The 26,575-nt window shown below is 42.1% G+C and overlaps 1 protein-coding gene across 1 annotated transcript in view; it reads left to right on the top strand.

Annotated features, from left to right (window-relative positions):
- Positions 1 to 26,575, top strand: part of MYO5C (myosin VC) — a 95,423-nt gene that overhangs the window by 29,671 nt on the left and 39,177 nt on the right. The window contains exons 10-18 of the mRNA XM_006898236.1: positions 4,798 to 4,879; positions 6,129 to 6,269; positions 8,021 to 8,146; positions 12,500 to 12,583; positions 15,952 to 16,086; positions 16,889 to 16,986; positions 18,448 to 18,534; positions 19,047 to 19,158; positions 19,797 to 20,008. Coding sequence (XP_006898298.1) covers positions 4,798 to 4,879; positions 6,129 to 6,269; positions 8,021 to 8,146; positions 12,500 to 12,583; positions 15,952 to 16,086; positions 16,889 to 16,986; positions 18,448 to 18,534; positions 19,047 to 19,158; positions 19,797 to 20,008 — 1,077 coding nt within the window. The remainder of the gene's footprint in view (positions 1 to 4,797; positions 4,880 to 6,128; positions 6,270 to 8,020; positions 8,147 to 12,499; positions 12,584 to 15,951; positions 16,087 to 16,888; positions 16,987 to 18,447; positions 18,535 to 19,046; positions 19,159 to 19,796; positions 20,009 to 26,575) is intronic.

The following is a 26,575-nucleotide window of genomic DNA, read 5'->3' as shown; positions in this document are numbered from 1 at the left end:
AGTTCGGCCCTTTTGATTTTCCGACTCCAACTCCTTGCACATTTCATTGTAATATTTTGCTATGTCATCCCGTGCTGCCTTTTGAAATATTCTATTCAACTCTTTAATATCTTGAATTCTTCCCTGTGCTTTGGCACCTTCAGGGTAAAAACACCATTTATTTCATGCTATATTACACCAAAAATGTAGCTGTTGTTGTTAAGTGCCTCTGAGTTGAGTACAACTCATAGTAACCCTATGAACAAAAGATCTGAACCCTGTTCTATAACTATCAATGTTTCTCTAGTGTTCATAGGGGTTTTTAAAGGTTTGTTATTTTAGAAATAGATAGCAATCCTGCTTCTAAGTCTGTCTTAATCTGGGAGGTCTACCACACTATGTCCACCATGGGTAACCATTATGGCATTTGACATACCAGTGGCACAGCATACAGTACCATAGCAACTCCAAGTTATTTCAATACATCAAACTGACAGACAAGTGCTGTACCACTTAGAACAATGTTCTCCCGAAATATAATTAACAGTGGCCCTTGGGCCCAGGTGACCTTTAGATACAAAAGCCCACACACCAGGTCCCGAATGATTTAAACAAGAGGCTTCCAGCCCACAGCTGATTGTTAACTGAAACCAGGTGACCAATCAGCCTATATTTGATTATTAACAAATAGGAGCCATGTACTTGTCCCAGCCCTTCTCCAAGAGCAGATAGTTCTAATCCTCCATGGGACAGAGTTCTCATATTTATTTATTTTTAAAATTTCTGTTATTCCCCTTCTTTGCCTGTTTTTGTTATAATGTGTTGTCAGGTTGGAACTGACTTGTGGCTGACCCACCAGCAGGCTTTCAGAGTCTTACATTGCACAGGAGGTGATTGTTCATTGCCGTCCTAAGGAATACTTGATGGATTCAAACCACTTACCTTTGTGTTGACAGCACAACTCCTTACCCACTAGGCCAGCAGAGTCCTCTATTCTTTTTCTAGTCCTGCTTTTCCAAATCGTGATCCCAGCTCATGTCCACTGATGATGTTTCTATAATGGTCTGAGTGAGTAGAAGCAGGCCATTATGGACAAGATGTGGGAGATTGCTACCACAAAGGCTATTGTTTGTTAATATCTGACCTCAAACCCCAGTCCCTCCCCCGAACCAGGCCTGGTTTCTCAGCTGAAACCCAGAATGACTGTCCAATGAAAGGCACTAAGATCAATTTACTGGAATTGGAGGAAGCAGCCTATCTCCCTTCCCATCCATAGGAGTAACCTCTTCTGCTCCTGGCTGGAGGAAGGAAAACAGGGATAGGTTGAACTTTGTACAGATGGAGAGAATCAGCTTTTCCCATAGCTGTGTAATGTGAAACGATGCCTCAGGGGAGTGTTTGTGTAGTTTAGATCCCAAGTTAATACATATGACTCCCAATTAACAGCATATGTCAACAGTTATAAAACAATAATAAGTTTCTGGGATAATCTAGTAAATTATTTACTTTGCCTTCTTCCCAAAAAGGACAAGAACAGCCAGTAAAAATAATTCAAGTAAACTTGTTATTAAGTAATAACCTTGGTTAACAATTGTCTCTTTCACTGTGGTGACAACACATGATTGTTATATTATTCACTATTCTTATTTTATATTTTAAAGTAACTTTAAAAATAATAGCTTTTTGTAGCTGCTGAGGCCACTGTGTTCAACCAGCACCTCAGGAGATCTGATTCTTTGGTTTGGAGGTTTAGGATCATCGTTCCATGGGGTGCCTGAGGTCATCAGCCTAACATGTATTTAGTGCTTCTATCCTTCCTCCTACTTCATTGTGTAGTTCCAGTTGTTTTTCCTTTAAAATCTATTTCTTTTGTTGTTGAGAATATCCGCAGAATTTACAATTTAGTGCCATTGATTACATTTTTCATTGAACAAGCATTCTCACCCTCCGTTTCTGAGTTGTTCCTCCATCAATAACAGAAAACCACTGCCCTCTAAGGTTCCTGTCTAATCTTGCCACTTGCTGCTGTCTGTTTGATGCCATATAGATCTTAAAAGAGCATAACGCTCAAGATGGCCTTTTCCCCCCTAGTTAAGCTAACTAATTCCTCAGTATTAAAATGGCATCAGGGGATTTTTTTTATTAAGGTTTAAATATTACTTTGGGGCAATAGTTTCAGGCATTTGTTTATCCATCCTCCATGACTCCAAAAAGTCTAGAACCTATGAGAATTTTAAATTCTGTTCTGCATTTCGGCCCCCTCTCCCCACTATTGAATAAGTTCTTTTCCAGAATCTCTGATCAAAATATTCCATAATGGTAGCTGAGCACTACCTAATTCTGGTTTTATAGTAAAAGAAGCAGTTCTTCATGGAGGCAGTTAGCCACACGGTCCGTATCTTCCTCCTAGTCCTCATTCTCCTTCCTCTGTTTGCTCCAGCTAAAAAGAGGCTCATTGTTGTGCCTTAAGGGCACTGGGTTAAGTAGTAAATGTTTGCCTTCAGCACTGTGCTCCTTCAAGAATTATTTATATGGGATCAAATTGAAAACAGCAACTAGAAAGGTTAGATAGGAACCTTAGGGGGCAGTGGCTTTACGTTAATGAGGGAGAAACAACTCAGATAAAGAGGGTAAGATTGAGTGCACAACTCAAAAAATGGCATCAAGGCCATTAATGGGTACAGTTGAAGCTGTTAAATTTGTGTCTGTTTTGCTGTGTATATTCTCAGCCACAATAAGAAAGTAAATAAAATTTAGGGAAAAAGTAGAACTGAGGTAAATAAATAAGGATAAGGAGCTTAGGTGGTGCAAAGCTTAAATGCTTAGCAGCTGATTAGAATGTTTGGTGATTATTCAAAACCACCAGCAGCAACATAGGGGAAAAACAAAACAAACCCAGAAGACCTGCTCCAGTAAAGATTACAGCCCTATGGGGCAGTTCTCTCCTGTAGACTTGCTGAGTTAGAGTCCATTTGCTAGCACACATCAGCTTTTTAAAGGATACATTATTTAATTCAGCCAACAAATATTTATGTTTCAGGTGCTGCATTTGGGTGTGGTTGGTGAACAAACGAGACATATGACCCCTGCCTTCTAGATAATTTAAATTATTGTGAGGAAAACAGGCTGAAACGCCAAAATTCCTGTGAATGAAGCCATCAGCGCTCTGTAAGCCTACTCCCCAGGCCTCTTTAGAGGACAGTTCACACCTTTCTTCTGCCTAGCAGGATGGCAGGGATCTCTCAGGATTAGAACAGTTAGCAACAAGAGCTTTGGAGCCATGAAAGCTGTGTTCAAATAACATTTCCTAGAAAACATTAAATAAAATTACGTTTCCTTTGCGTACACTTGCTGAAGGTGCTGTGGTGTCACAGTGAGCTACATGTTGTTCTCCTAACCAAAAGGTCAGTGGTTCAAATTCACCAGCTGTTCTAAGGGAAAGAAATGGACAGTCTCCTCACATAGACTTACAGCTTCAGAAACCCAGGAAGGGTCACTGTGAGTTGGAACTGACTGGACAGCAGTGGGTCTAGTTTGGGGGTTTTGTATGTATACCACTTATTGACCCCTTCTTCTCTGAGCCTCACCTTTAACAGTGAGGTCCCAGTACCCTGTAAAAGGTGGCTTTAGAGAAATAAGGGAACTCTGGTGGCCTAATGGCAAGAAGGCGGCATGAGGTTGAAAGCCATCAACTGATCTGTGGGAGGAGGGTGGGCAGTTTCCTCCCATGTGGTTAACTGTCTCTGAGAACTCCCTGCAGAGTCAGCTATGGGTCGGTTTCACCTCTACAGTACACAACAGCAACAGTGGGGTGAAGTGAGGCGATGTCTGAATGAACAACCTTTATGGAATAACATTTAGCTCACGACCTGACTCATGAAAGGACTCAGCAGCAAACTTCCTCCCAACAGGACTACTCATCTGGCCAGGCGGTGCAGTTTGCTGCTGGCATCAGGTTTTAAAGCAGACGGGTGTTTACATCAAAGTCTGAACTTTAGGCTTCTCTCGAGAGTCAAGTGCTCTGCCATCTGGGCCAGCATTAACCCACGGTCACAGCTGGCTGAGCTGAGGGCAGTAGGCTTTGATACAAGCCTTATCACACTGTTATTTCATGCCCAGCCTGCTGCCCATCTCTGTCACCTGTCTGGCTTCTCTAAGCTATTGAATCTGTAACTCCTGGGCACCTGGAGACAGCTCACTGGGAGTCTGGGAACAGAGACAAGGTCATGTCTGTCTTATTAGGGACAGAGTCTCTCCTGGGCATTAATGCTTTTGCCCCTTTACCTCCAAGAGCTATACAGGCATCCCTTGGGGGAAGTGGGAGAGCAGACTGCTGAGCGATTAAAACAGGAAACCGCTGCTTTTTCATTTAAAGCACAGCTATATCCAGCCACAATCTATGTGATCTTAGCTATATCCAGCCACAATCTATGTGATCTTACGTTCAGTAACTTCTCAGTGTCTTGATTTTTACATCCATAAAGTCAGAATAACAAGGCTGGTTTCAGCATCCTTGTGCGTGTTAAATGAAACACATTGCTAGTGTTTCGTTTAACACTATATTGTGTTTCATTTAATCCACCCAGCTCACGGTACATGTTTTATACATTTTATACATTCCCTGCCCCCAGGGAAAGGGTGATTTCAAACCTGACTGCCTGCTATTAAACACTACATATCTGTATTTCGTTTTGGATTATATTTAGAACTTGTATAAATTTTAACCCATAGAGTTTTGTCTGAAAAATATGTACCTGTAAACAATTTGTGTATGTCCTTCTTCAAGTTTCATTTTAACTTCTTTAAACTGTATTTCAGTTTCGAAACCTTTGATGTCAACAGCTTCGAGCAGTTTTGCATTAATTATGCTAATGAAAAGTTGCAACAGCAGTTTAACCTGGTAGGTGACTTTTCTGCCTTCTCAGACGTGTGTGTGTGTGTGTGTGTGTGTGTGTGTGTGTGTACATGGGAAGAGGGACATGGTTAGGTTTCTTAAATCTTTACAGCCCTAACCCCCACCCAGAGTTACATACTGAGTCACTGCACCCCCTTGTGGCCAGAGCTTCAAATTGCACTTTTCATCCTCTGCTTTTTTGTGAGCTTGGTTTCCGCTTCCATTCCAGACTTGGCACTCTTGATTAAAGAAAGACTTGCTATGCAACCAGATCAAACTAGTTAATTACTGACCTGAAGGCTGTTTATATGAATTTCTGCATCTTTGCACCTGTTTCTCCCTCTGCCTTAACACACCTGTCCTTGCATCATCCTGGCATCTCAACTTGGCTAACTTTGAGTTGGATGCTTTGAGTTCAGCATCCCTAGAGAACCTCCTCTGATGCCCCCCCCCTTACAGGTTAGACGCCTCCCTCCGTGCTCACCTGTATTGCAGCACCCCTCACTGGTCTCCTGCCTCCAGGCTTGCCCTCTTTGGTGAGTTGTTAGGAAAAGGCCACAGAACCTGACTTCTCTAAGAAATACGTGACAGTCCTGAGTGACGTCATTTGCAGTCTCATCACCATCCATTCACAGCTGTGCTGTCTCCTCTGCATACCGTCAGCCACGTATAGAACCCATTAAGCTTCCACACTGCTCACCTTGGGATTCTTTCCTCCTCTCTGCCTGCTCCTCCCACCCGCCAGGCAGACTCATTCACCCCCACCCCACCCCCACACCCGCCCCACACCCTGCATCAGCCTGAGCCAGGGCCTCTGGGAATCCTCTCTGATACCCTTATGGCCCTAACAAGCGCTGAACAAAGGTTTTCAAGCTGCTGGCTTCTCCCACTGGCCCCACAGCTAGCATTCTCCCGCGGGCTGGCACTCACTCGGCGAGGCTTACTGCCAGCCAGATGGCATCGGTGCTGTAACCCTGGAAGGCTCAGGCAGGGAGAGGCTGCAGGACCACAGGGAATCTGTGCTGTGCTGGGAGCCTGACAAGTTGGAGTGTGGAAGCACTAACCTGTCGTATCAGAAACAGCAGCCTTGCTGTCGATAAAGGGTGCCATCTCTACTACATTCAGGTCTTCCCATTTAAATAACAACTTTACAAGTTAGTAACTTAGCTATTGCTCCTAAATGCTTGTGTGTTACTCTTTGCAAGCACTTTTTAATACTCTATTTCACTTTCCACATGACCTTGGGGATTCGCAGCATGTCTTTAAGCTTGAACAAGAAGAATATATGAAAGAAGATATCCCCTGGACTCTGATAGACTTTTATGACAACCAGCCCGTCATTGACTTAATAGAAGCAAAAATGGGCATTTTGGACTTACTGGATGAAGAATGTTTGGTAATTTTCAAAAATGTTTGCTTTTATTTTCAGCTTCTTAATAGTACCAGATGAGTTTATTGCTAAGCAAATTTTTGAAATGAGCATGTGAAGTCCTGACAGATTACTTAACAGGTTGGACACTCATACTGGAGCAGTAATCCATAGCAGGAACCCCAGAGAGCCAGGTGGCCCACCCTCAGCGTGTATAGACCTCCCTGAGTAGCATGCCTGACCTCTTGGGTGATGCTCAGGCAAGGAGGCACCCATTGAGCCTGTCCTAATTGTGCATAGAGTGGGCATGGACGCAGCAAAGTGAGTCCACTCCAGCTATTAATGACTGACAAGAGCTGAGTTTCTCTTTCCTTCCTGACTCTTGTGAGTCACAAGAAGGTGTGGCTTAAAAAATTAACATCATGTAATTTGTGGAAAGGGGTTCCTCGGAGTTTCTTCTTAGCCACCTCCATGAAGAGCAGCTTTGCAGTGGGTCATCTCAGCAATATCCCTCCCAGACCATGGGGGAAAAAATATTTCTAGGAGATTCTTATTTTTGTTTGTACAAAGGTTACATTTTGGGGTTCAAACTTGGATTTTACTTCTTTCTCAAAAATGTATATGTGTAGTGTGGAAATAAGATTATATTGTTAAAGACATACTGGCCTCTTACATCTAGGATTTTTTATGTCTGATTCTAAGCATGGTTTTAGCCTTTGCAGTGCCCCCTGTGCTTCAGCCTGCAAAGCAAGAAAAGATCAAAGGGTTGACATAAGGGACACACCTTCTGGAATGTTCTATTAGTTACCAGGGTGGCCTCTAGGAAATATTTACCTACACAGGCATTCCCTAGGTAACCAGTGTCACAAGGAAGTAATGCAAGAGTGAATTTGACAAAATAAAGTATGAGAGTCACAGTTTGTGCTACTTTAATTGATAGGGTTTTTGTTTGTTTATTTAATTTTATTTTAATGAAAGTTTATAGAGACTTTAGATTTCCATTCATTTATTATTACACTTTTGTCCCTGCCCACCCCCCCACCCAATTTGCTTTTAATTTTGAAAAGTAAAAGAAAAAATTCTTCCATTGTTATTTAATCCCTGCCCCAAGTCCACCCCACTATGCTACCTTCATTCTGGACTCCTGTCATAACAGTAATATCTAATTGTATATCCCTTTTAAACAGTTCTCTCCATCATCTGTTTCAATATACATTATTTATCCCATGTAATTGATAGTTTTCCAATCACCTGCATCAAGAACATGTATTGCCACAAGCTTAGTTCAAGGATGCAAGAGCCTGGTTAATTAGGCAGTAAAACAAAATAAAACTGTTTCCTGAGGCAAGGCAGGGGTTGGGGCATGGGTTGGGGCACAGGCTGGAGCTGGGGCTTAGGCATGCTGGGGACACAGTGGGCATCACTCTTTTCCCATCAATTGAGAATAAATCATGCTCATGTAATGCTATCCCCCCCCACCACCACCACCACCACCTTAAGTCTTCTTAGGGACAGAAAGAAGATAACTTTTGATTTTACAGAAATAAAAAAAAGTTTCTACATGGCCATTTTCTTATGCCTGGAATTGCTTAAAATAAATTTAAAAAAACAAACAAACAAAAAACCCAAACAACAAAACCCAAGAACTGAGATTGCAGATTTCCTGTGGTCCCTTCAGAATATCAAGTAATTTTCATTATTCAGGATTAGCACACTGCTTTGCTTCTGCTAATCTTTCTTCTCTGGTTTTCTTACCTGTGGTTTGGTTTGCTTTCCAGTTGCCACATGGAACGGATGAGAACTGGCTTCAAAAGCTGTATAATCATTTTGTGAATAAAAACACCCTGTTTGAAAAACCCAGAATGTCCAACACGTCTTTCATCATCCAGCACTTTGCTGATAAGGTACCAGTGCTAACTAGCCCAGGGAAGTAGGCAGAGTAGGCAAGACTGGACTTTGTGACTGCATTCAAAGTTGTACTCACTGGTAGCTTTGAACCATATGTGTGCTGTTGTAGGCAGGGTTCTCTAGAGAAAGAGAACCAATGAGGTAGGGGTGTGTGAGTCCACATCATACAATTGTAGGGGGCTGAAAAGTTCAAAATCTGTAGCTAAGGAAGCAGGCTAGAGCCTTCTTTAAGTTTATATCTCAAAATCTGTAGAAAAGAACAAGAATCCAGACTAAAAGGAGAGACATTTACCAAGTTATTTATAGTCTAAACACAGACCACACCTGATGGAACTTCTGTTTCACTTTGATCTTCAAATTAGTTCATTCTTGTTTGACACCCTGGTGGAAAATTTGCATTTACTCTCTAATATACAATAAATTCTGGAGAGCTCTGGTGGCCTAGAGGCAAAAAGCTGTGTTACAATCCCAAAGGCTTCAGGTTCAAATCCACTAGCTGCTCCCTGGGAGAAGGAAAGGCAGCCTCATCCTGTGCAATTAACACCTCTGAAAACCTGCCAGAGGGTCAGCTCTGGGTCAGTTCCAACGCAACAGTACACAACAACAACAACATCCTAAATTCTCGTCTGCAAAATCTAGAATGATGCAGAGAGCATTAAAAGAAGATGGGAGGAATACATAATCATTTTACCAAAAAAATTGTCAACATGGAACCATTTCAGGAAGTAGCATATGATTAAGAGCCAATGGTAATGAAGGAAGAAGTTCAAAGTGCATCGACAACTCTGGCAAAAATTAAGGCCCCAGGAATTGGTGAAACAGTAATTGAAATGTTTGAACATGCAGATACAGCCCTGGACATGTTCAGTAGCCTATGCTAAGCAAGCTGGAAAATAGTTACGTGGCCAACTGACTGGAAGAGATCCATATTTGTTGCCATTCCCAAATAAAGGTGAACCAACAGATTATGGAACTAATCACACAGTGTCAATAATATCACATGAAAGTAAAATTTTGCTGAAGTTTATTAAAAAGAGGCTGGAACAGTACAGGAACAGGGAACTGTCAGAAATTCAAGCTGGATTCAGAATAGGCCCTGGTATCAGGGATATCATTGCTGATATCAGATGAATCTTGGCTGAAAGTAGACAACATCAGAAAGATGTTTATTTATTAATTGCAGAAGTATATTTGACTGTGTGCGTCATAATAAATTGCGACTAACTTGAAGAATAATGGGACCCCCAGAACACTTAATTGTGTTTATATAAAACCTGTACATCGACAAAAAGGCTGTTGTCCAAAAGAATAGAAGAACACTGCATGGTTTAAAATCAGAGAATGTGCACCAGGATTGTAGCTTTTCTCCCTATCTATTCAATCTGTATGTTGAGCAAATCATTTGAGAAGCTGGACAGCATGAGGGAGAATGTGGTATCAAGACTAGAGGAGGACTTAGTAACAAGCTGTGTGTTATGCAGAGGACACGACCTTGCTTGCTGAAAATAAGGAGGACTTGAAGCACTTGCTGCACAAGATCAAAGACTTAGGTATTAGATATGAATTAGATATCAGCCTTAAGGAATTGTGCTGCCAGCTCATAGGTACAGTTCAGATCAATCAGCTGCTCCATGAGAGAAAGATGGGCAGTCTCCTCCCGTGCAATGTACTGCCTCTGGAAACCTGCTGGAAGGTCAGCTATAAATTGATTCAGGCTCACTGGAGTACAACAACAGTCAAGGAAACACAAGTTCTCACTATTAGACCAATAGACAGCATCATGGTAGCTGGAGAAAAGATTGAAGTTGCCAATGACTTAATTTTCTTGGGCTGCTGGGTGATACCAACAGTCAAGAAATCAAAAGTTGTGCTGCATCGGGAAAATCTGTTGTCAAGGACCCTTTAAAGTGCTAAGGAATAATTATTTAATTTTAAATTATGTTCATTTAAAGCTTAATATGTGCCTGATCCAAGCCATAGTATTTTCAATTGTTTCATCTGCATCTGAAAGTTGGACAGTGAATATGGATGCCAGAAGAGGAATCAGTGCTTTTGAGTTGTGGTGTTGGAGAAGAGTACTGAGTATCCCAAGGACTGCCAAAAGAACAACAAGTCTCTCTGGGAGTTGGTGCAACCAGGCAGCTCCTTAGAAGCAAGGAGGGTAACACTTCCTCTCACATACTTTGGGCATATTGTCTGTCAAGAAGGACCAATCCTTGGAAAAAGACAGCATGCTGAGAAAGGGGGAAGGGTCAGAGAAAGAGAGGAAGACTCTCAACATGATGGGTTGACATAGTTGCTGTAACAATGTATCAGAGATTATGAGGATGGAGCAGAATAGGGCATGGGGCAGATGCTTACAGTGTCATGAGTTGTAGTCAACTTGATGGCACCTGCCAGCAGTAATCTGCATTCTAACTGCATCTCAGATGTAGCTTACTGCTTCTGTTACATGTTTCTCATTGCCATTGAATCAGAACCAACTCATAGCCAACCCTCTACTGAGTTTCAGAGGCTGTAAACTGCCAGGGAGAATTTCCCATCTTTCTCTAAAGGAGCTACTGCATGGATTTGGACCATCAGAGAGGCTCAGTCTTTGAGTAAGCACGCATCTCCCATGCAGATTCTCAGCGGGAAGTTGACTCTAAATGAACTGGTTCAAGACACTTGCTTTCTTCTGACTGATTATATTTAGTTACGTTATGTATGATGCATTACATTTTGTTATGCTGTGTCAGTGTTACATTATGTTATGTTGTTATGCTATGCCATGCTGTGCCATGCGATGCTATGCTATGCCATCCCATGCTGTGATATGCCATGGAAGAGCACCTAGTTGAAATGTTTAGTGATATCATTGGGAAACATAGCCTGGCTATGTTGGCAGGAATTAACCATCACACATGTGATTATGTGTTTGTTCAACAATCCTTAGTTTGTTTAAGTGACGAAAACACATGAGCTTCAATTTTACTACCTCAAGATTAATGGTTGTTATTATGCACTGTCCAATTGAAACCAACCTATAACTGACTCTCCAGAGAGTTTTCAGAGCCAGTAAATCATACAAAAAGAGACTGCCTATCTCGCTCCTGTAGAGCAGGTGGTGGATTCGAGCCTCATGCCTTTGGGGTTTCAGCACAGCTCCTTACCAACTGCGGCTCCCTAATTATGCCTTAGTGGGTTTCATTTTCATTCTTGTTAAATTTATTGTGACTTCATTAGCCTTGTATTAACTTATTTTCCCTATGAAATAGTTATTCCCAAGAGTGTATAATTGTTTTCTATCATGGAAACTATATCCTTTCTTTAGGTTTTCCATTTTGGGTTTTTTTAAAAAAAATCAAACTGTAATGCATTTATTATAATGATCACAAAAGTTAACTTCAGACATCTTTATTTCCTTGTTTATGTGTCTCCTACAAAGCAAATATTACTCTTATAGATACCTTAAAACTCATATTGCAGAAAGTTTACAAAATTAAGGGGGGAAATAAAAAATCACCATAACTACCTGCCCTATATGTTTTCATCTTGGATTTTTTTGGCTTTTTCTTTCCATAAAGAAAATCCCCCCTGCCCTTTCCTGGTTGAACTTCACTCTCCAGCTTAGCGCAGAGCCCGAGATCGTGTGACTAGGCTGCAGGGCGATGGGAAGGCTTGTGGCAGAGCCCGGTGCTGCGAATCAGAATCTGCTGGCAGCACCCAAGTCTCTGCGGGAAGAGAGCCCTGTTACTGAGTTTTACTCTGTAGAGGTTTTCACATGGGTCCTAGAAAGGATGCATATGCATGAATGACCATATGACAAATTATATCGTCAAGTTGGTACTCTTTATAATTTCAAGATCTTAGTCTTATGGAAAAAAGAAGGGAAACCCAACCAGTTTCATAAAAAGCGCTTCTAGGGCCTCTTTTGATTGTGCGTCATTCCGAACACTTAATTCTGTCAACATGACACTTACAAGAAGTCCCTCTTAAAAGAATGGTGCAGCATTTTGGGCATAGTTCCTAGGTAGACTATGGATGGGTGGGAAGAAATCACACAGACTCTAGAATTAGCTCAGGTTTTCCATTCAATTAGTTGAAGAAATAAAATTGCGTTGAAAGTGACGAGCTAGGGAGGACTCTGGGAAGTGGAGGGTCTCCCTCCACGTCCACTTCCGAGCATGTGTAATGGGGTGCTGTGATAAATAGGAAGGGAATTTCTCTTTATAAGGTTGTCCTTTATTGCTTCTTTGTTGCTTATCCTTTAAAAAAGAAAATGAAATTTTTAAAAGGGAAGAGAAACCTATGGAATTTAGATGCCACCTGCTTCTGCCTCTTTTAAAACAATTCCGTTATCTACACAGGTGGAGTATAAGTGTGAAGGTTTTCTTGAGAAGAACAGAGACACTGTCTATGACATGCTGGTTGAAATCCTGAGGAGAAGCAAGGTTTGTAAAGTCCTAAGAGGTAATTCACAGTTGTAGTTGTTGTTGTTGTTGTTGTTGTTGTTGTTGTTGTTGTTATGTGCTGTCAAGTTGACTGCAACTCAGCGACCCTGTGTATTCTTTGTGTAATTGATGTGGACGTAGAAGTGTGTCAGAAAGGCGTAAGGCATGCATGCTGGTATATGTGTATGTCTAGCTGTGCATGGGGTTTGCGGACATGTGTGTAGAATAGCTGTGTGTGGTCTGTGTATTTATTCATCCTCTAGAAGGGACAAGTTTTATGGTCCATAAATCCCCCAAAAATTACTACTTTTAGAATTGCTATTAAAATAATTTTCTAGTTTCTGAGTACATGTAAATTTTCACTAAATAAAAATTCATCTTCATGTAATTTTTCTGCTAACTCAGAAACCAGAGGCATAAGTGCCAGAGAGGAAAGCATAGCTAATATGATCGTCTAAAGAATCATAGTTCCGGTTTTATTCATTTATACATAAATATTTATGTTACACCTAATGTGTCCAGAATTGTCTGAGATTCTGAGGATACAGAAGTGAACAAGGCAGACAGAGTTCTTGAACTCTCAAAAATCCGTCCAATCTTTAACATGTAGACAAGCAGTTGTGTTGTCATAAAAAGCCTCAAACTCATACCATTGAGTCCGTTCTGACACACAGCGAGCTTTTATCAGGTTCCCTGGGCTGTAAATCATAATGGGAGGAGATTGCCCATCATTCCCCCATGGAGCCACGGTGTGTTCCAACGGCCAGAGGTGCCTGGGCTTTTAGTTAGCAGCGGCTCACCATGGACTACCCCACCTGAGCCACTTATGCTCCTAGTTGCTGTCAGTGTGGCTCCAACTCAGAGCAACCTTATGTACAACAGATGAAACCCTGCCCCGTCCTGCAATAGCCTTACACTCTCTCCTTGCTCTTTTTTCACTGACCCTACACTTTTCCAAGGGTTCTGGTGACCTGCAGGTAAAGGAGTTGTGTTGGCATCCAAAAACATGTGGTTTGAACACATGGTTCAAGTCCACCAGCTCCACAGAAGAAAGATGCTTAGTTTCCTCCCATGCGATTTATAGACTTTGAAAACCCACTGGAGGATCAGTTATGAGTTGGTTCCGACAGGGTAGCACATAGCAAAAGCAACAACAATGCCTTTCCCAGTATAATAGTCTTCTCCATTAACTGGCCTGTCCTGATTTTATGTCCTAAGTGTGTGAGACAAAGCATCCCCATCCTCATCTAAGGTACACTGTGGCATACGCAGTGACAGGTAGTGTTATTAGTACCTGAGAAAAACAAAGCAAGACAGAACGAAAGCCACACAGATGTGGCGGCAGCCCTAGTTCTCTGAGATGTAGCACAAACATGCTTCCAGTAACTTCCTGGACTTTTCCTTCCTGCTCTAACCATTCCTTAACAGAATTTTGAGACTGTTTTCATGCATGATAAATCTTGACTTTTTTTTAAATCTGCATATTAGTTTTGTCTCTTTTTTTAACAAAAAAGCCTGTCCCATGCAGACAATTGTTTTGACAGTGTTCCAAATGAGTAAGGATCCTTCCACTAACGATCTCACATAACCCACAGACCACGATACCTTCAGTTATTCAAACGGATGTGGGCATGGCCTGCATCTTATATACAGAATTCTAAAAGAAGCAAACACCACCAAAGGAACCCACTGTCATCAAGTCTATTCTGACTCAGAACAGTCCTCCTTCAGGTTTCTGAAGCTGTAAATCTTTATAGGAGGAGGTTGTCCAGCTCTCTCCCTTCAAGCAGCTTGGAGTATTCAAACTTTTGACCCTTTAGTTAGTATTACAACGTGTAATACACCACACCACCAGAATACTTTGTATACAAAAGTCAACAAACACAACTCATTACATTCAGGTCAAAACTGACTCACAGGGGGAGCTCTGGTGGCCTAGTGGCAAGGAGCTGCAACTACAATCCCAGAGGCACACGGTTCGAATCCACCAGATGCTCTGCTGGGAAAAGGAGGGACAATCTCCTCCTGTACCAGTCAGATCTGATTTGACTGTACACTCACACAAAAATAAAAATTAAAAAAATATGAAAAAAAAACCCTGACTCACAGATGACCCTCCAGTGAGTTTTCAGAGGCTATAAATCCACACAGGAAACTTCTCACTTTTCTCCCTCAGAGTGGCTGGTAGATTCAAACCAGTTAACCTTTGAATTGATAGCATAGCTCCCTACCCACTAGCCAACAGAGCTTCATAAATGTGAAATTAGTTGACTTAATTTATGAATTATTTACTCATCTCCAATCTAACTCTGGCGTCTGGTCTGGAAGATGAACTCAGATCGTGACAAAGCACAGGTAGGTGTGTCCATAATGCATTGTGCTAATGGAGACCTGGGAATTTCACTCCCTGATTCTGTGGGGCATACCTTCCAGCAGGGATTCTGTTAAAGAAGATTACCAGTATCAACAGTAAAGTAAAAAAGTGAGATTCATGGTAAGAGAGAAGAAAGGACATTTAAAGACATTTGGGATGGACAGTAATAAATGCCTTAAAAGATGTACAAATAGTCATTCTGGCAGCACATATACTAAAATTGGAGTGATACAGAGAAGATTAGCATGGCCCCTGCGCAAGGATGACACGCAAATTCATGAAGTGTTCCATATCTTAAAAAAAAAGCCCTAAAAAAAAAAAAAAAACCACAACAAAAAAGATGTGCAAATGAAAGAGTAAAACAGTTTAGAGGAATCCAAATAAAACCTACTACCATCAAGTTAATTCCAACTTAGGAGGAGGAGGGTAGAACTTTAGGATTCCACAGCGGTAAATCTTTACAGGAGCCAATGCCTCTTTGTTCTCCCAACAAGCAGATGGTGGTTTCAACCCCTAACCTTTTAGTTAGCAGCCAGGTGTATTAATAACTGCTACGAGGGGTCCTGTTTTGAGCAAGCTGGAACTGATTCATACTGGAGCATCACAGAAAATGTCGGGAAGTGGGTGAGGGTGGAGGCATTTTAACAGAACCTTGACTGATGGGAAAGATGTGGGTCTTCAGGATTGGGGATGTGGATAGGAGGGAGACGATTCCAGCTGAGAAAACAAGATGCGCGGTGGCACAGAGGTGGGACTAAGTAAACTCTTTCATGCTCTGACCCTGCCGTTTGTCGTTTTCTGTTCCTTTACTCGGAGAGAAGTCACGGGGCCTCTCCAGTGAGCATGGTCGCCTAGTGGTGAATTGAGACAACAGTCTCTCAATGCTCTCCTCTGCTGTAGGATGAGGTGGTTATTCCCTTTCACTTGACTTGTACCAGCTGAAAACTGTGAGCAAACACTTTAGGGCATTGAAATCCTCTTTTGTTTCTACCAGTTTCACCTCTGCGCCAGCTTTTTTCAAGAGAATCCAGTTCCTTCTTCCCCATTTGGCTCAATGATCACAGTTAAATCTTCAAAGCAAGTCATCAAGCCAAATAACAAGCAATTCAGGACCACAGTTGGGAACAAGGTATGGAGAAGGCATCTGAAGGTGAGGGGCCAAGGGTGCTGGCTATGTCCCTGGGAGCCAGGTTTTTACAGGACCTACAACCCAGACTTTAAGTCTAAAATACAACCAGTGTAAAGAAAAGAAATAATTTGTTGTCATACCATCAGGCTCCATGGCATTGCACACCTGAGCACACCGCACTTTGGTGACAATGACACAAGCTACTCAATGTGTTGTTGTTTGGGAGTCTTGGACAGAGAGTGTTCTGTCTAGGCCAATAGAAGTTTCTTGCCAGCCCTAATAAACAGTGTCATGGATTTAAATCCTTTATAGTAGAGTTTTGTGCATAGCGTTCATTTGTCTTCTTGAGTGCCAAACCCAACCTTCTGATTACGGTCTTACTTACCTACTACTGCTATAACACACATACCACCAGTGGGTGACATCAAACAACAAAATCTATTTTCTCACAGATCTTGTGGCTAAAAATTCAAAATCAGGTCCTCCGCCTTGTCACATATTTCCTGGTTCATTGATGTGCCTTGGCTCTAGATACTCCTCACATGATACCTGTCTTCCCCACTGTGTGTGTCTCTTGGTCGATTCTGGTCTTTCTATAACTCAGAAGCTCAAGATCCAATCTATGCAGTATTAACATAGCCAAAGAAAGCCTGTATTTCCAAACAATCCATACATGGTTATATTTACAAGTTCTTGGGTTAGGCTTAACATATATTTTGAGGAACCCAATTAAATCCATTTGATTGAATTATCTAAGCACTAAAGTGTCTCCAAACATGAGTTCTCTGGTTTTGTTTCCTAGTTTCGAAGCTCTCTGTACTTACTCATGGAGACCCTTAACGCAACCACACCCCACTACGTCCGGTGCATTAAGCCAAATGATGAGAAATTACCCTTTGAGTAAGTGTTCTGATGCAGCAGCAAATGAAAATACTGGGGAAGTTACTTGTGTTATGATGTTCTATCATTTGCTTATAATGGCCTTGAACATTTTTTATTTTGTTTTTTGCTTTTCTTTAAAATAATTCAAAACAGTCTTCCTCTTATATACAATATTAGCACAACCCTTCTGACTAAGCCAATCACCTCCAGAGTCAGGACAAGGGATGAAATTTTATAAAATAGTCTATAACTGAAGATTATTCTACTTGGAAAACAGAGCATTTCACTTGACTATAAGAATCTTGCTTGAGCAAGAAGAGCTGTAAAAGGAAGCAAAGATTTGTCCTCACACATTAGATTTGTTTTCTGGGGCATCATGGATGAGGCCTGGCACCTGGGAGAGGAAGTTGTAGGGGGAATGCTATTGGCTTACTGGAGCTTTCTGAGAAAAGTGAGGCCTATGGAAGTGGTAAGTATGTCTGGGGACTAGACCAAAGGCAGAGACCACCTGCTGAATATTCTGGAATAGAAATCCAAGCAACAATAGAAATCCAAGCATCAAGTAGGTTGTTTGGACCAGAAGAGTGTGGATATTTCTTTCTTCATCAGTTGAGCGTGGTGGAGAGTGTGATGATGGTACAGGATAGGGCGAGGTTCCCATCTGTGTTAGAGTCAACTTGGTGGCAACCGTAGTTGTTGTTTTAAGCCCAGCCCGAATACCATCCCCACTCACAAGCCATCTCCCAGTCACCACCACCAGGATCATTGGCTCCTGTCTCCACGCCCCCACTGCAGCCTTCTCAGTGGTTTCACAGGAGGGCCTGTTTCCTCCTGACATCAGCAGATATTTAAGTACTTCCTGTATGCCCCACAGGGGACCCCAAAGAAGGCCTCTCACTGCCTGTTTCCTCTGAGATCACTATTCGAGTAGGTGAGCCACTACTGTGTATCTGTCTCCTCTGAGGACTTCACAATATAAAATTATCTCCTCCAGACATTATGCTGAGTAAAATCTCTCAGTCACAAAAGGACAAATATGGTGCCACTGTTGTAGAATGAGGCTGACATTGGGGTGGGGGTAAGACTGAGAAAAACTGGATAAATTTTGTTTACTGCATTGAAGCCGATGAGGGAGAGAATAGTTTAAATTTAATATATTTTAGGGCATTATGATTATCTTAAGAGTCCAGAATGAAAAAATGAAAAAAAAAAAAAGAGTCCAGAATGAGGGTTGCAGAGTGGAGTATACTTGGGGTGGGAGTGGGGCGGTGCGGGGGCGGGGGAATGTGTACCAATGAAGGAGTTTTTCTTTTGTTTTTCAAGGAAAGGCGCGAACTGGGGGTGGGGGTGGGGTGGAGTGGGGGGGGAGAAAAGTGCAACAATGAATGAATGGAATTCCAAAATCTCTGTAGATGTTCATTGAAATTAATAATAATAATAATTTTTAAAATGTGTAATAAAAAAGATTATCTCCTCCAGGTTTGATTCCAAAAGAATTGTTCAGCAGCTCCGAGCCTGTGGTGTTTTGGAGACAATTCGTATTAGTTCACAGAGCTACCCTTCCAGGTATGCTGCCACTTCTTGTATAGGGACAAAGTCTGCAGCTTCAGGTCTGCGCTGAGTGCCAGAAGTATGACTGCCATGTTTTTGTGTCATGAATTACTGACTTCTCTAAGATGCTTTCCCTGTCCTGAGAGAGGAAGGCAAGAAGAAGGTGAGACACAGGTCATCACCAACACCACCCCACACCCTATCTCAGAGGCTGGCGATGGCAAGCTGTGGCCTCCTCAATGCTCCTAGGGAAGGGAGATAGAGGTGGGACATAAGGTCAGTTGCTGGGAAAAGGTATTAACAAAGACAATCCAGTAAGAAGACAGGTGTGCTCAGGGTGATTTTGGTGGTATCACAAGGAAAGTGTGTGCCAAGGTCAAGGTCATTGGCAGCAGAACATATCATCACCACCACCAGTGTGGCAACAGTGTAGGTATCAGAGTCCATAGAATGACCTCTTAAGTCCAGGAACACTTGACTGAAATCCCTCGGTACACTCCACCAGGTTCATGTCTTTGGTTTTCCAGGTGGACATACATCGAGTTCTATAGTCGCTATGGTATTCTCATGACCAAGCAAGAACTTTCCTTCAGTGATAAAAAGGAGGTGTGCAAAGTGGTTTTACACAGGCTCATCCAGGTCAGTCATCTTCTCTTCTGGAATTTCCCAAGTAGGTTTCTTCATCTTTGTTTTAGAGTGTCAGTAATGGAGTTGTCAGGAGCGCCTATGAAGAAAGGCAGTGTGTCCAAGCTTCAGTGCACCAAGATCAGAGCAGATACACTCACTGAGTCATGACTTCTGTGGTGGAAATCTCCTGTCAGGACCCAGATTCAAGCCCTGGCCTCCCCAAGTACTCATCTCCTGCTTTGTTCTCCCAGAATGTATGGGAATGTCCACGGACTTGAGTTATTTTTTTTCTCTAAAGTGGCTTAAAATAAACAAGTCACAATACCAACAAAACCAAGCTCACTACCATTGAGTCAATTCCAGTTCCTAGGACATTCTGACAGACAAAGCAGAACTGTTCTATCAGATTTCCAAGGTTGTAAATCCCGTGGGAGCAGATTGCCTCAGCTTTGTCCTGCTGCGTGGCCGGTGTATTTGAGCCACTAAACTTTTGATTAACAGCCCAACACTTAACTCACTGTGTCACCAGGGCTCCTGTGTTATTATCAAAATAATAGCGTTTTTCACATCATTGACTCTATAAACATCTTTTCCAAATACTATAGAAAATCTGAAAGATTTTATTTCTGATTCTTTTTTATTTCTTCCAGGATTCTAATCAATACCAGTTTGGGAAAACCAAAATTTTCTTCAGAGCAGGCCAAGTGGCTTATTTAGAGAAACTCCGATTGGATAAACTGCGGCAGGGTTGTGTTGTGATACAGAAGCACATCCGTGGCTGGCTGCAAAGGAAAAAGTTCCTCCGAGAGAGACAAGCTGCCCTGACAATCCAGCAGTACTTCCGGGGCCAGCAAACTGTGAGGTATGTTGGAATGGACAGGGATGTAGGAATTATAGGGCTTCTTATGCCTATCAGAACCAATGAGAGAGCCTCTCAAATGATCTCCTCCAGTGGCCATGAAACTTGGGGTGAGAAGAATAGAGTCCTCAGACACAGGAAGTTATCTCTTTTGAGTGAACCGGTGGTGAGCAGGACCCTGAAGGGAGTAAGCCTTGATTGCATTTGTTGGGTGCTCTTGTGTCAGAACCAATTCATAGCTGACCCGCCAGTGGGTTTTTAGAGACCATAAATCACACTGGAGGAGATAGCCCATCTTTCTCTTGTGGAGCATTTGGTGGATTCAAACCTCGTACATTTAGGTCTGTCGTGAAACCAATTTGCTCCTTCAAGACAAGATTTTGAAGTTCGATCTGTCATACTTTGGGGCATGTTGCCACGAAGGACCAGTCCTTGGTGAAGGACACCATGCTTGGGAGGCTGGAGGGACAGCACAAGAGAGGAAGACCGTAGATGAGTTGGATTGACATAGTGACTGGTAAGGAGGTGGAGGCTAGCTTTGTCTGAGACAGTGAGATTGGCTCAGGATAAGGCAGGGTTCAGAGCTATTGTGCATAGGGTCACTATGAGTCACAGGTGACTTGACAGCACATAACAACACTTTTGGTTTGGCAGTGCAATTCCTTAACTCCAAGCTACCAGAGGCCCGTAAATTCTGATTAGGATATTAATGAAGAGGGTCAGAATCCTTGATAAGACCAAACCTGTCTAGACTAGGCCTCTTCCCTATGGAAGAGAAGTTGCCTGCATACACAAGGATAGAACCTGCCAGAGGGCATCCATGGCAAGGCCCTGCAAGTGAATGAATCACGAAGGACCCTGGACAGAAAGGGTGTGGTGCATAGTGCAGGCCCAGCTGCATCCATGGCTGAGTGGAGTACACAGGCAGGCATGCCTCAGAGACAGTGCAGGTTCCGTTGCAGACCACCACGGTAAAGCAACAGCTAAAACAAGGGGTTTCTCAGTGCATATGAAAGTGATATTTACACTATATGGTAGTTTATTAAGTGTGCAATGTTGTCACTGTTGTTGTGTACCATCGAGTCAGAAATGAATCATTGACACTTTGGCAGGGTTTTTCTTGGACCCACTGATGAATTCAAACTATGTACTTTTGAGTTGGCAATGCAACTCCTTACCACTGGATCACCAGAGCTCCCAAGTATGCATTGTTGTTGTTGTTGTTGTTTTATGCCATCAAGTCTCCTGCAACTCATAGCGACCCTATGTACAACAGCCCTAAACCCTGCTCTATCCTGTGCCAATCTTATTGTCTCCAACACACCCACACCCCATTATCCCAGTCACTGAATCTATCCATCTCATTGAGGGTCTTCCTCTCCTGTGCTGTCCCTCAACCCTCCCAAGCATGATGTCCCTCTTCAAGGACTGATAGCCTTGCAAAATGTCCAAAGTATGTCAGAAGAAGCTTCAGAATCCTTTGCCTCCAAGAAGCAGCCTGGTTGCACCCTCTCTAGGACCAGCTTGTTTATTCTACTTGCAATCCCTGGTATATTCAATACTGTGAAAAAAAATGGAAACATAGTTAAAAATTACCAAAATATGACACAGATAGCTAGAAAAGTGAGCTAGAAAAACATGCTGTTAGAAAAACGGCACTATAAACTTGCTTATCACAGGGTTGCCACAACCCTTTGGTTTTATTTTGTTTTGTTAAAAAAGCATTATTGGCAAAGCACAATAACATGATGCACAATAAGACAAGGCTTGTCTATAGTTTCACGGGTCATACCAAACCTGACATGAGCAGAGCCACCACCCCGAAAGGCCCTGAAAACCCACATGTCACTGCAGCCGACAGAGGACCTCATGTGCTGTGGGGCTCTCTAGCTTCACTGTGCCTCTTTTTTTTTAAAAAAAAAATTATTTTATTTTATTATTTTTGTGTGCGTGTACCGTCAAATCAGATCTGACTGGTACAGGAGGAGATTGTCCCTCCTTACCCGGCAGAGCATCTGGTGGATTCGAACCGTTCGCCTCTGGGATTGTAGTTGCAGCTCCTTGCCACTAGGCCACCAGAGCTCCCCTTTGCTGTGCCTCTTGAAGAGCTGGGCCCAGATCACTCAAGAGGCCATGGTGAGCTGGCCAGTGAGGTGGGAATTCTTCCCACATAAAGGATGTACTTCTCTGTAGCTACCCGGGCTCCACAACTCAAAGGCATCAGTTCTTCTGTCATCCTTATTCTGCCTTTAAGTTGTGATGTTGAAGAAGAACACTGAATATCCTCTGGACTGACAAAAAACCAATAGATGTGTGTTGGGAAAAATGCAGCCAGAGTGCTCTTTGGAGTCAAGGCTGATGAAATTTTGTCTCACATATTTTGAGCATGGTGTTAGGAGAGGCTATTCCTTGGAAAAGGATATCATGCTTGGAAAGGGTCAGAGAAAGAGAGGAAGACTCAACAAGATGAAGACAGTGACTGCAGCAATGGGCTGAAGTGTGTCGGAGATGATGAGGACGGCACAGGCTGTGACAGGGCTCAGATCTGTTTGTAGGGTTGCTCTGAGTCATATCCAACTTGATAGCACCTAACAACAACTTTGTCTTTATCCTGAGGATGCAGCGAGGACAGATCTCAAGGTGGTGAGTGTAGAAGGATCAGCCACAGCTGAGCCTGGCCTCTCGCCCTGAGCTTGAGCGCTGACTTCCAGCGATGACTGGAACACTACAGTTGTCATCTCAGCACACCTTTAAATGGACTTGCCAATCCACTCCCACTAGACAGCTCTCATATGTACACAAAGCTAGGCTCGCTTGCTTTCTCATGCTGTTGCTTCAGTTAATAATAGCAGTCTCTGGAGCAAGAAATTCTAGAGTTATCTTCTCCATGTCTATGCCTCCTTTCTTTTTGAGAGCCTCTAGCACCGAGTGATTCTTCTGCTACTTTCATCTTGCACCTATCCTATTCATTTTATAGTTGTTATTATGTGCCATCACATCACCTGCAACTGTAGTGACGTTGTGTACGACAGCTTTGGAGCCTAGGTACCTTATCGTGAGCCGGTCTCACTGACACTGACACACCTACTACCATGTCCGTAGTTACTGTGTCAGTCCATCTCCTCCAGGGTCTTCCTCTCCTGCTCTTTGGGCATACAGCCATATCTCACTGTCCACTGCCTTTATTAGGGCCTTCACCATCAGAGTCTTCCTTTTCCTACCTACTTTTGACCCCATCTTCCTAACGCAGGGCCCTAACTCAGCCTTATTCTTCTCAAGCTTTCCATGGCTCCTTGTTTCCTACAGAAGAATATTGAGTCTTTGACATGGCTTTTGTGATGTCTGTGGCCTAGATGCATCCCTACAAATGGAAGCTCAGAAGGATGGGGACCATGTTTATCTTGTTCCCTATTGTATTCAAACCTAGGACCTAGCACAGCAATTACCACTCTGTATATGTTCCTATGTAGTTTTTCCTTGAGTTACAAGTTAAGTGCTTAAGCTTTTCTAACCTCATTGACCACTTGTTTTCCCCCATTTGTCTTGTATTTTTTTACTGTTATTTGAGTGAAAGTTTATAAAGCATATTGGTTTTCATTTAAAAATTCATAGACATTTTGTTTTATAACATTAATTAAATTGCCCATAATATCTTATCATCCCTCATTGTGTATTGCCTTTCCCTTTACCTATCTTAATAAGGCTCTGTTATCTATTTATTAGTTTTTACTGCCCTCTTCTTCCCTTCCCATCACTGGTAAGCATCCAAAAATGATTCTATCTGCATGTAAACCTTTCTTTAACCTTTTGTAATAATTGTCACAAATAGTACACAGTAGTTGTCTTTTTTAAAAATAAGTTTATTTTGTATGTAGATCTTTCCCCTACACTTTCCTTCATTGGCATTGTTTCATAATAGTTGTTTTTTAATGACTATTTTAATTTTAATGATCTATTTCACTGAATAATATCCTCTAGATTTGTGCATGTTATGCAGTGTTGTATAAGCTCTTTATTATTGTTTAGCATTGCATACTATGTATCTTGTTTTCTAGCAAATCTAGATAACTTTCTTTCACTGAGTTATTCTGGCCCTACTAGGTCTACATGTCTTTCCTTCACCATCTGCATAGCCCACTTCTCCATCAAAGAGTGACTTACACATCAGCTCTTCCCAAGCAGGAAGATTGTTCTGTTTGCTCTGCTCTTGTGTACAGATAATTTTTGTAACTAATGTTTCTTTTTACTTTGGATAATTGTTTTCATAGGTCTGTTTACTACATGGAATTGTTAACTCTTAAGCAAGACATTGTCTTCATCAGTGGTCCTCTAGACAGGGATTGACATACCTTTTCTGTAAAGGACCAGACAGTAAATATCTAGGCTTTGTGAGACATACTTACTGAGTGTTTAGCCCTGCCATTGTAGTAGGAAAATAGTCGTGTGTTGTGCAAACATAAATAACACATATGGCTGCTGTTTAAAGAAATTTATCTGCAAAAACAGCAAGTGGACTGGGTATATATGCACACATTCATGTTCATTGCTATAGTCACACAGTACACAGACAGGGAAAGCAGGCAGTACACAGCCAAAGGTTCAAGCAGGATTTAGAAGAGGCCGTGGCACCAGAGATATCAGATGGATGGATCCTGGCTGAAAGTAAGGCATACCAGAAAAATGTCATATTTGTGCTTTATTGGCTATGCAAAGGCATTTGACTGTGTAGGTCATGACAGGCTGTGGCTGACATTGAGAAGAATGGGAATCCCAGAGAGCATGACTGTGTTCATGAGGAACCTGCAGCTGCTGTGTGAATGGGGCAGGTTTGGAATTGGGAAAGGAGTGTGTCAAAGTTATATTCTCTCTCTATACCTATTCAATCGGTATGCTGAGCAAATTACCTGAGAAGATGGAATCTACGAGGAAGAGTGTGGCATCAGCATTGGAGGGAGACTCATTAATAAACTTATGCAGATGACACAACCTTGCTTGCTGGAAGTGAGGAGGACTTGAAGCACTTGTTGCAGAAGATCAAGGAATGCAGCCTTCATATGGACTGCATCTCAATGCCATGAAAATGAAGATTCTTACCACTGAACCAATAGGCAGCATCGTAATGGATGGAGAGGAGATTGAAACTGTCAACAACTTCATCTTGCTTGGATCCACAATTAACACCCTTGATATGAGCAGTCAGGAAATAGAAGATGCATTGTACTGGGAAAATCTGCAGTTAGGGACCTTTCCAAAGTATTGAAGAGTAGTGATGTTAGTTTGAGGATTAAAGTGCGTCTGATTCAGGCTGTGGTCTGTCTGATTACTTGCTATGCATCTGAGAACTGAACAATGAATAATGATGTTAGAAAAAGAATTGATGTCTTTGAGCTGTGGTGTTGGAGAATAGAACTGAACATGCCATGGATGGCCAAGAGAACAAACAGTTGTATCTTGGAGAGGGTGAAGCTGGAGTGCTCTTTAGAGGCAAGAATGATGAGGCTTCACCTCACATACTTTGAACATGTTGCTAGGAGAGGCTACTCCTTGGAGAGAGACATGATGTAGAGAAGGGTGGAGAGTCAGCAAAGGATAGGAAGACCCTCAACCAGGTGGCTTGACACGGTGAGTGCTATAATGGTCTCCTGTGTGTCAGGAAGTGTGAGGATGACACAGGATAGAACAAGGTTCAGATCTTTTGTTCATAGGGTCGCTATGTGTCGTGCTCAACTCGACGGCACCTAATAACAATAAAGAGTTGAAAATAGCCTGTGTATATCAATGGGGAAATGATGATATAAATTATGGTACATTCATACAATGCATAGCTGAAAAACGATCAAGAATTTGTGAAATATTGAACAACATAGATGAATCTAGAACAAATTATGCTGAGTGATATAAATTAGCCACAAAAGAACAATTATAAGACTATGAATACAAAAAGCTGAGGAAAGGTTTACACACAGATATAATCAATCTTGGAGGGTTAGCATGGAGGAGAAGGGAGAGAGAAGGCAGTAAAAGTTAATAGGATAAGCTGAATGGAGGGCGAAAGCAATGTACAGTAAGGGGTTGTTTAAACATTGCAATAAATTAATTACATGAATCCATTATAATTAATGTTCTAAAGCAAAAGATCTTTGAATGATTAAATAAGAAATCAATATGATTTGTAAACTTTCACTCAAATGAAAAAATGTTTTTAATAAAAAGACATAAGGGAGGTCTGGTAGCCTGGTGGCAAGAAGCTGTGCTGAAATCCCAAAGGCACAGTTCGAATCCACCAGATATTCCGCTGAAGAAGGAGGGGTAATCTCCTCCTGTGCCAGTCGGATCTGATTCGACGGTACACAACAAGAAAAAAATATATCTACTTGGATGTCATATGTATACCCATGTTTATCGCAGCTTTGTTTACAATAGCAAGGAGTTGGAAACAACCTAAATGTCCATCAACAAACAAATGGGTAGAGAAGCTGTGGTATATTCGCACAATGGAATACTATGCTGCATTGAAGAACAAGGAACTCATGCAATATTATTCAAAATGGGTGACCCTGGAGGACATTA

The sequence above is a fragment of the Elephantulus edwardii genome, unplaced genomic scaffold (genome assembly GCF_000299155.1).
Source record: "Elephantulus edwardii isolate Elephantulus edwardi_28Jun2011 unplaced genomic scaffold, EleEdw1.0 scaffold00225, whole genome shotgun sequence".
Taxonomy (NCBI): Eukaryota; Metazoa; Chordata; class Mammalia; order Macroscelidea; family Macroscelididae; genus Elephantulus; species Elephantulus edwardii.
The sequence above is the reverse complement of the archived record's forward strand: the minus strand, read 5'-3'. Positions and strand labels throughout refer to the sequence as shown.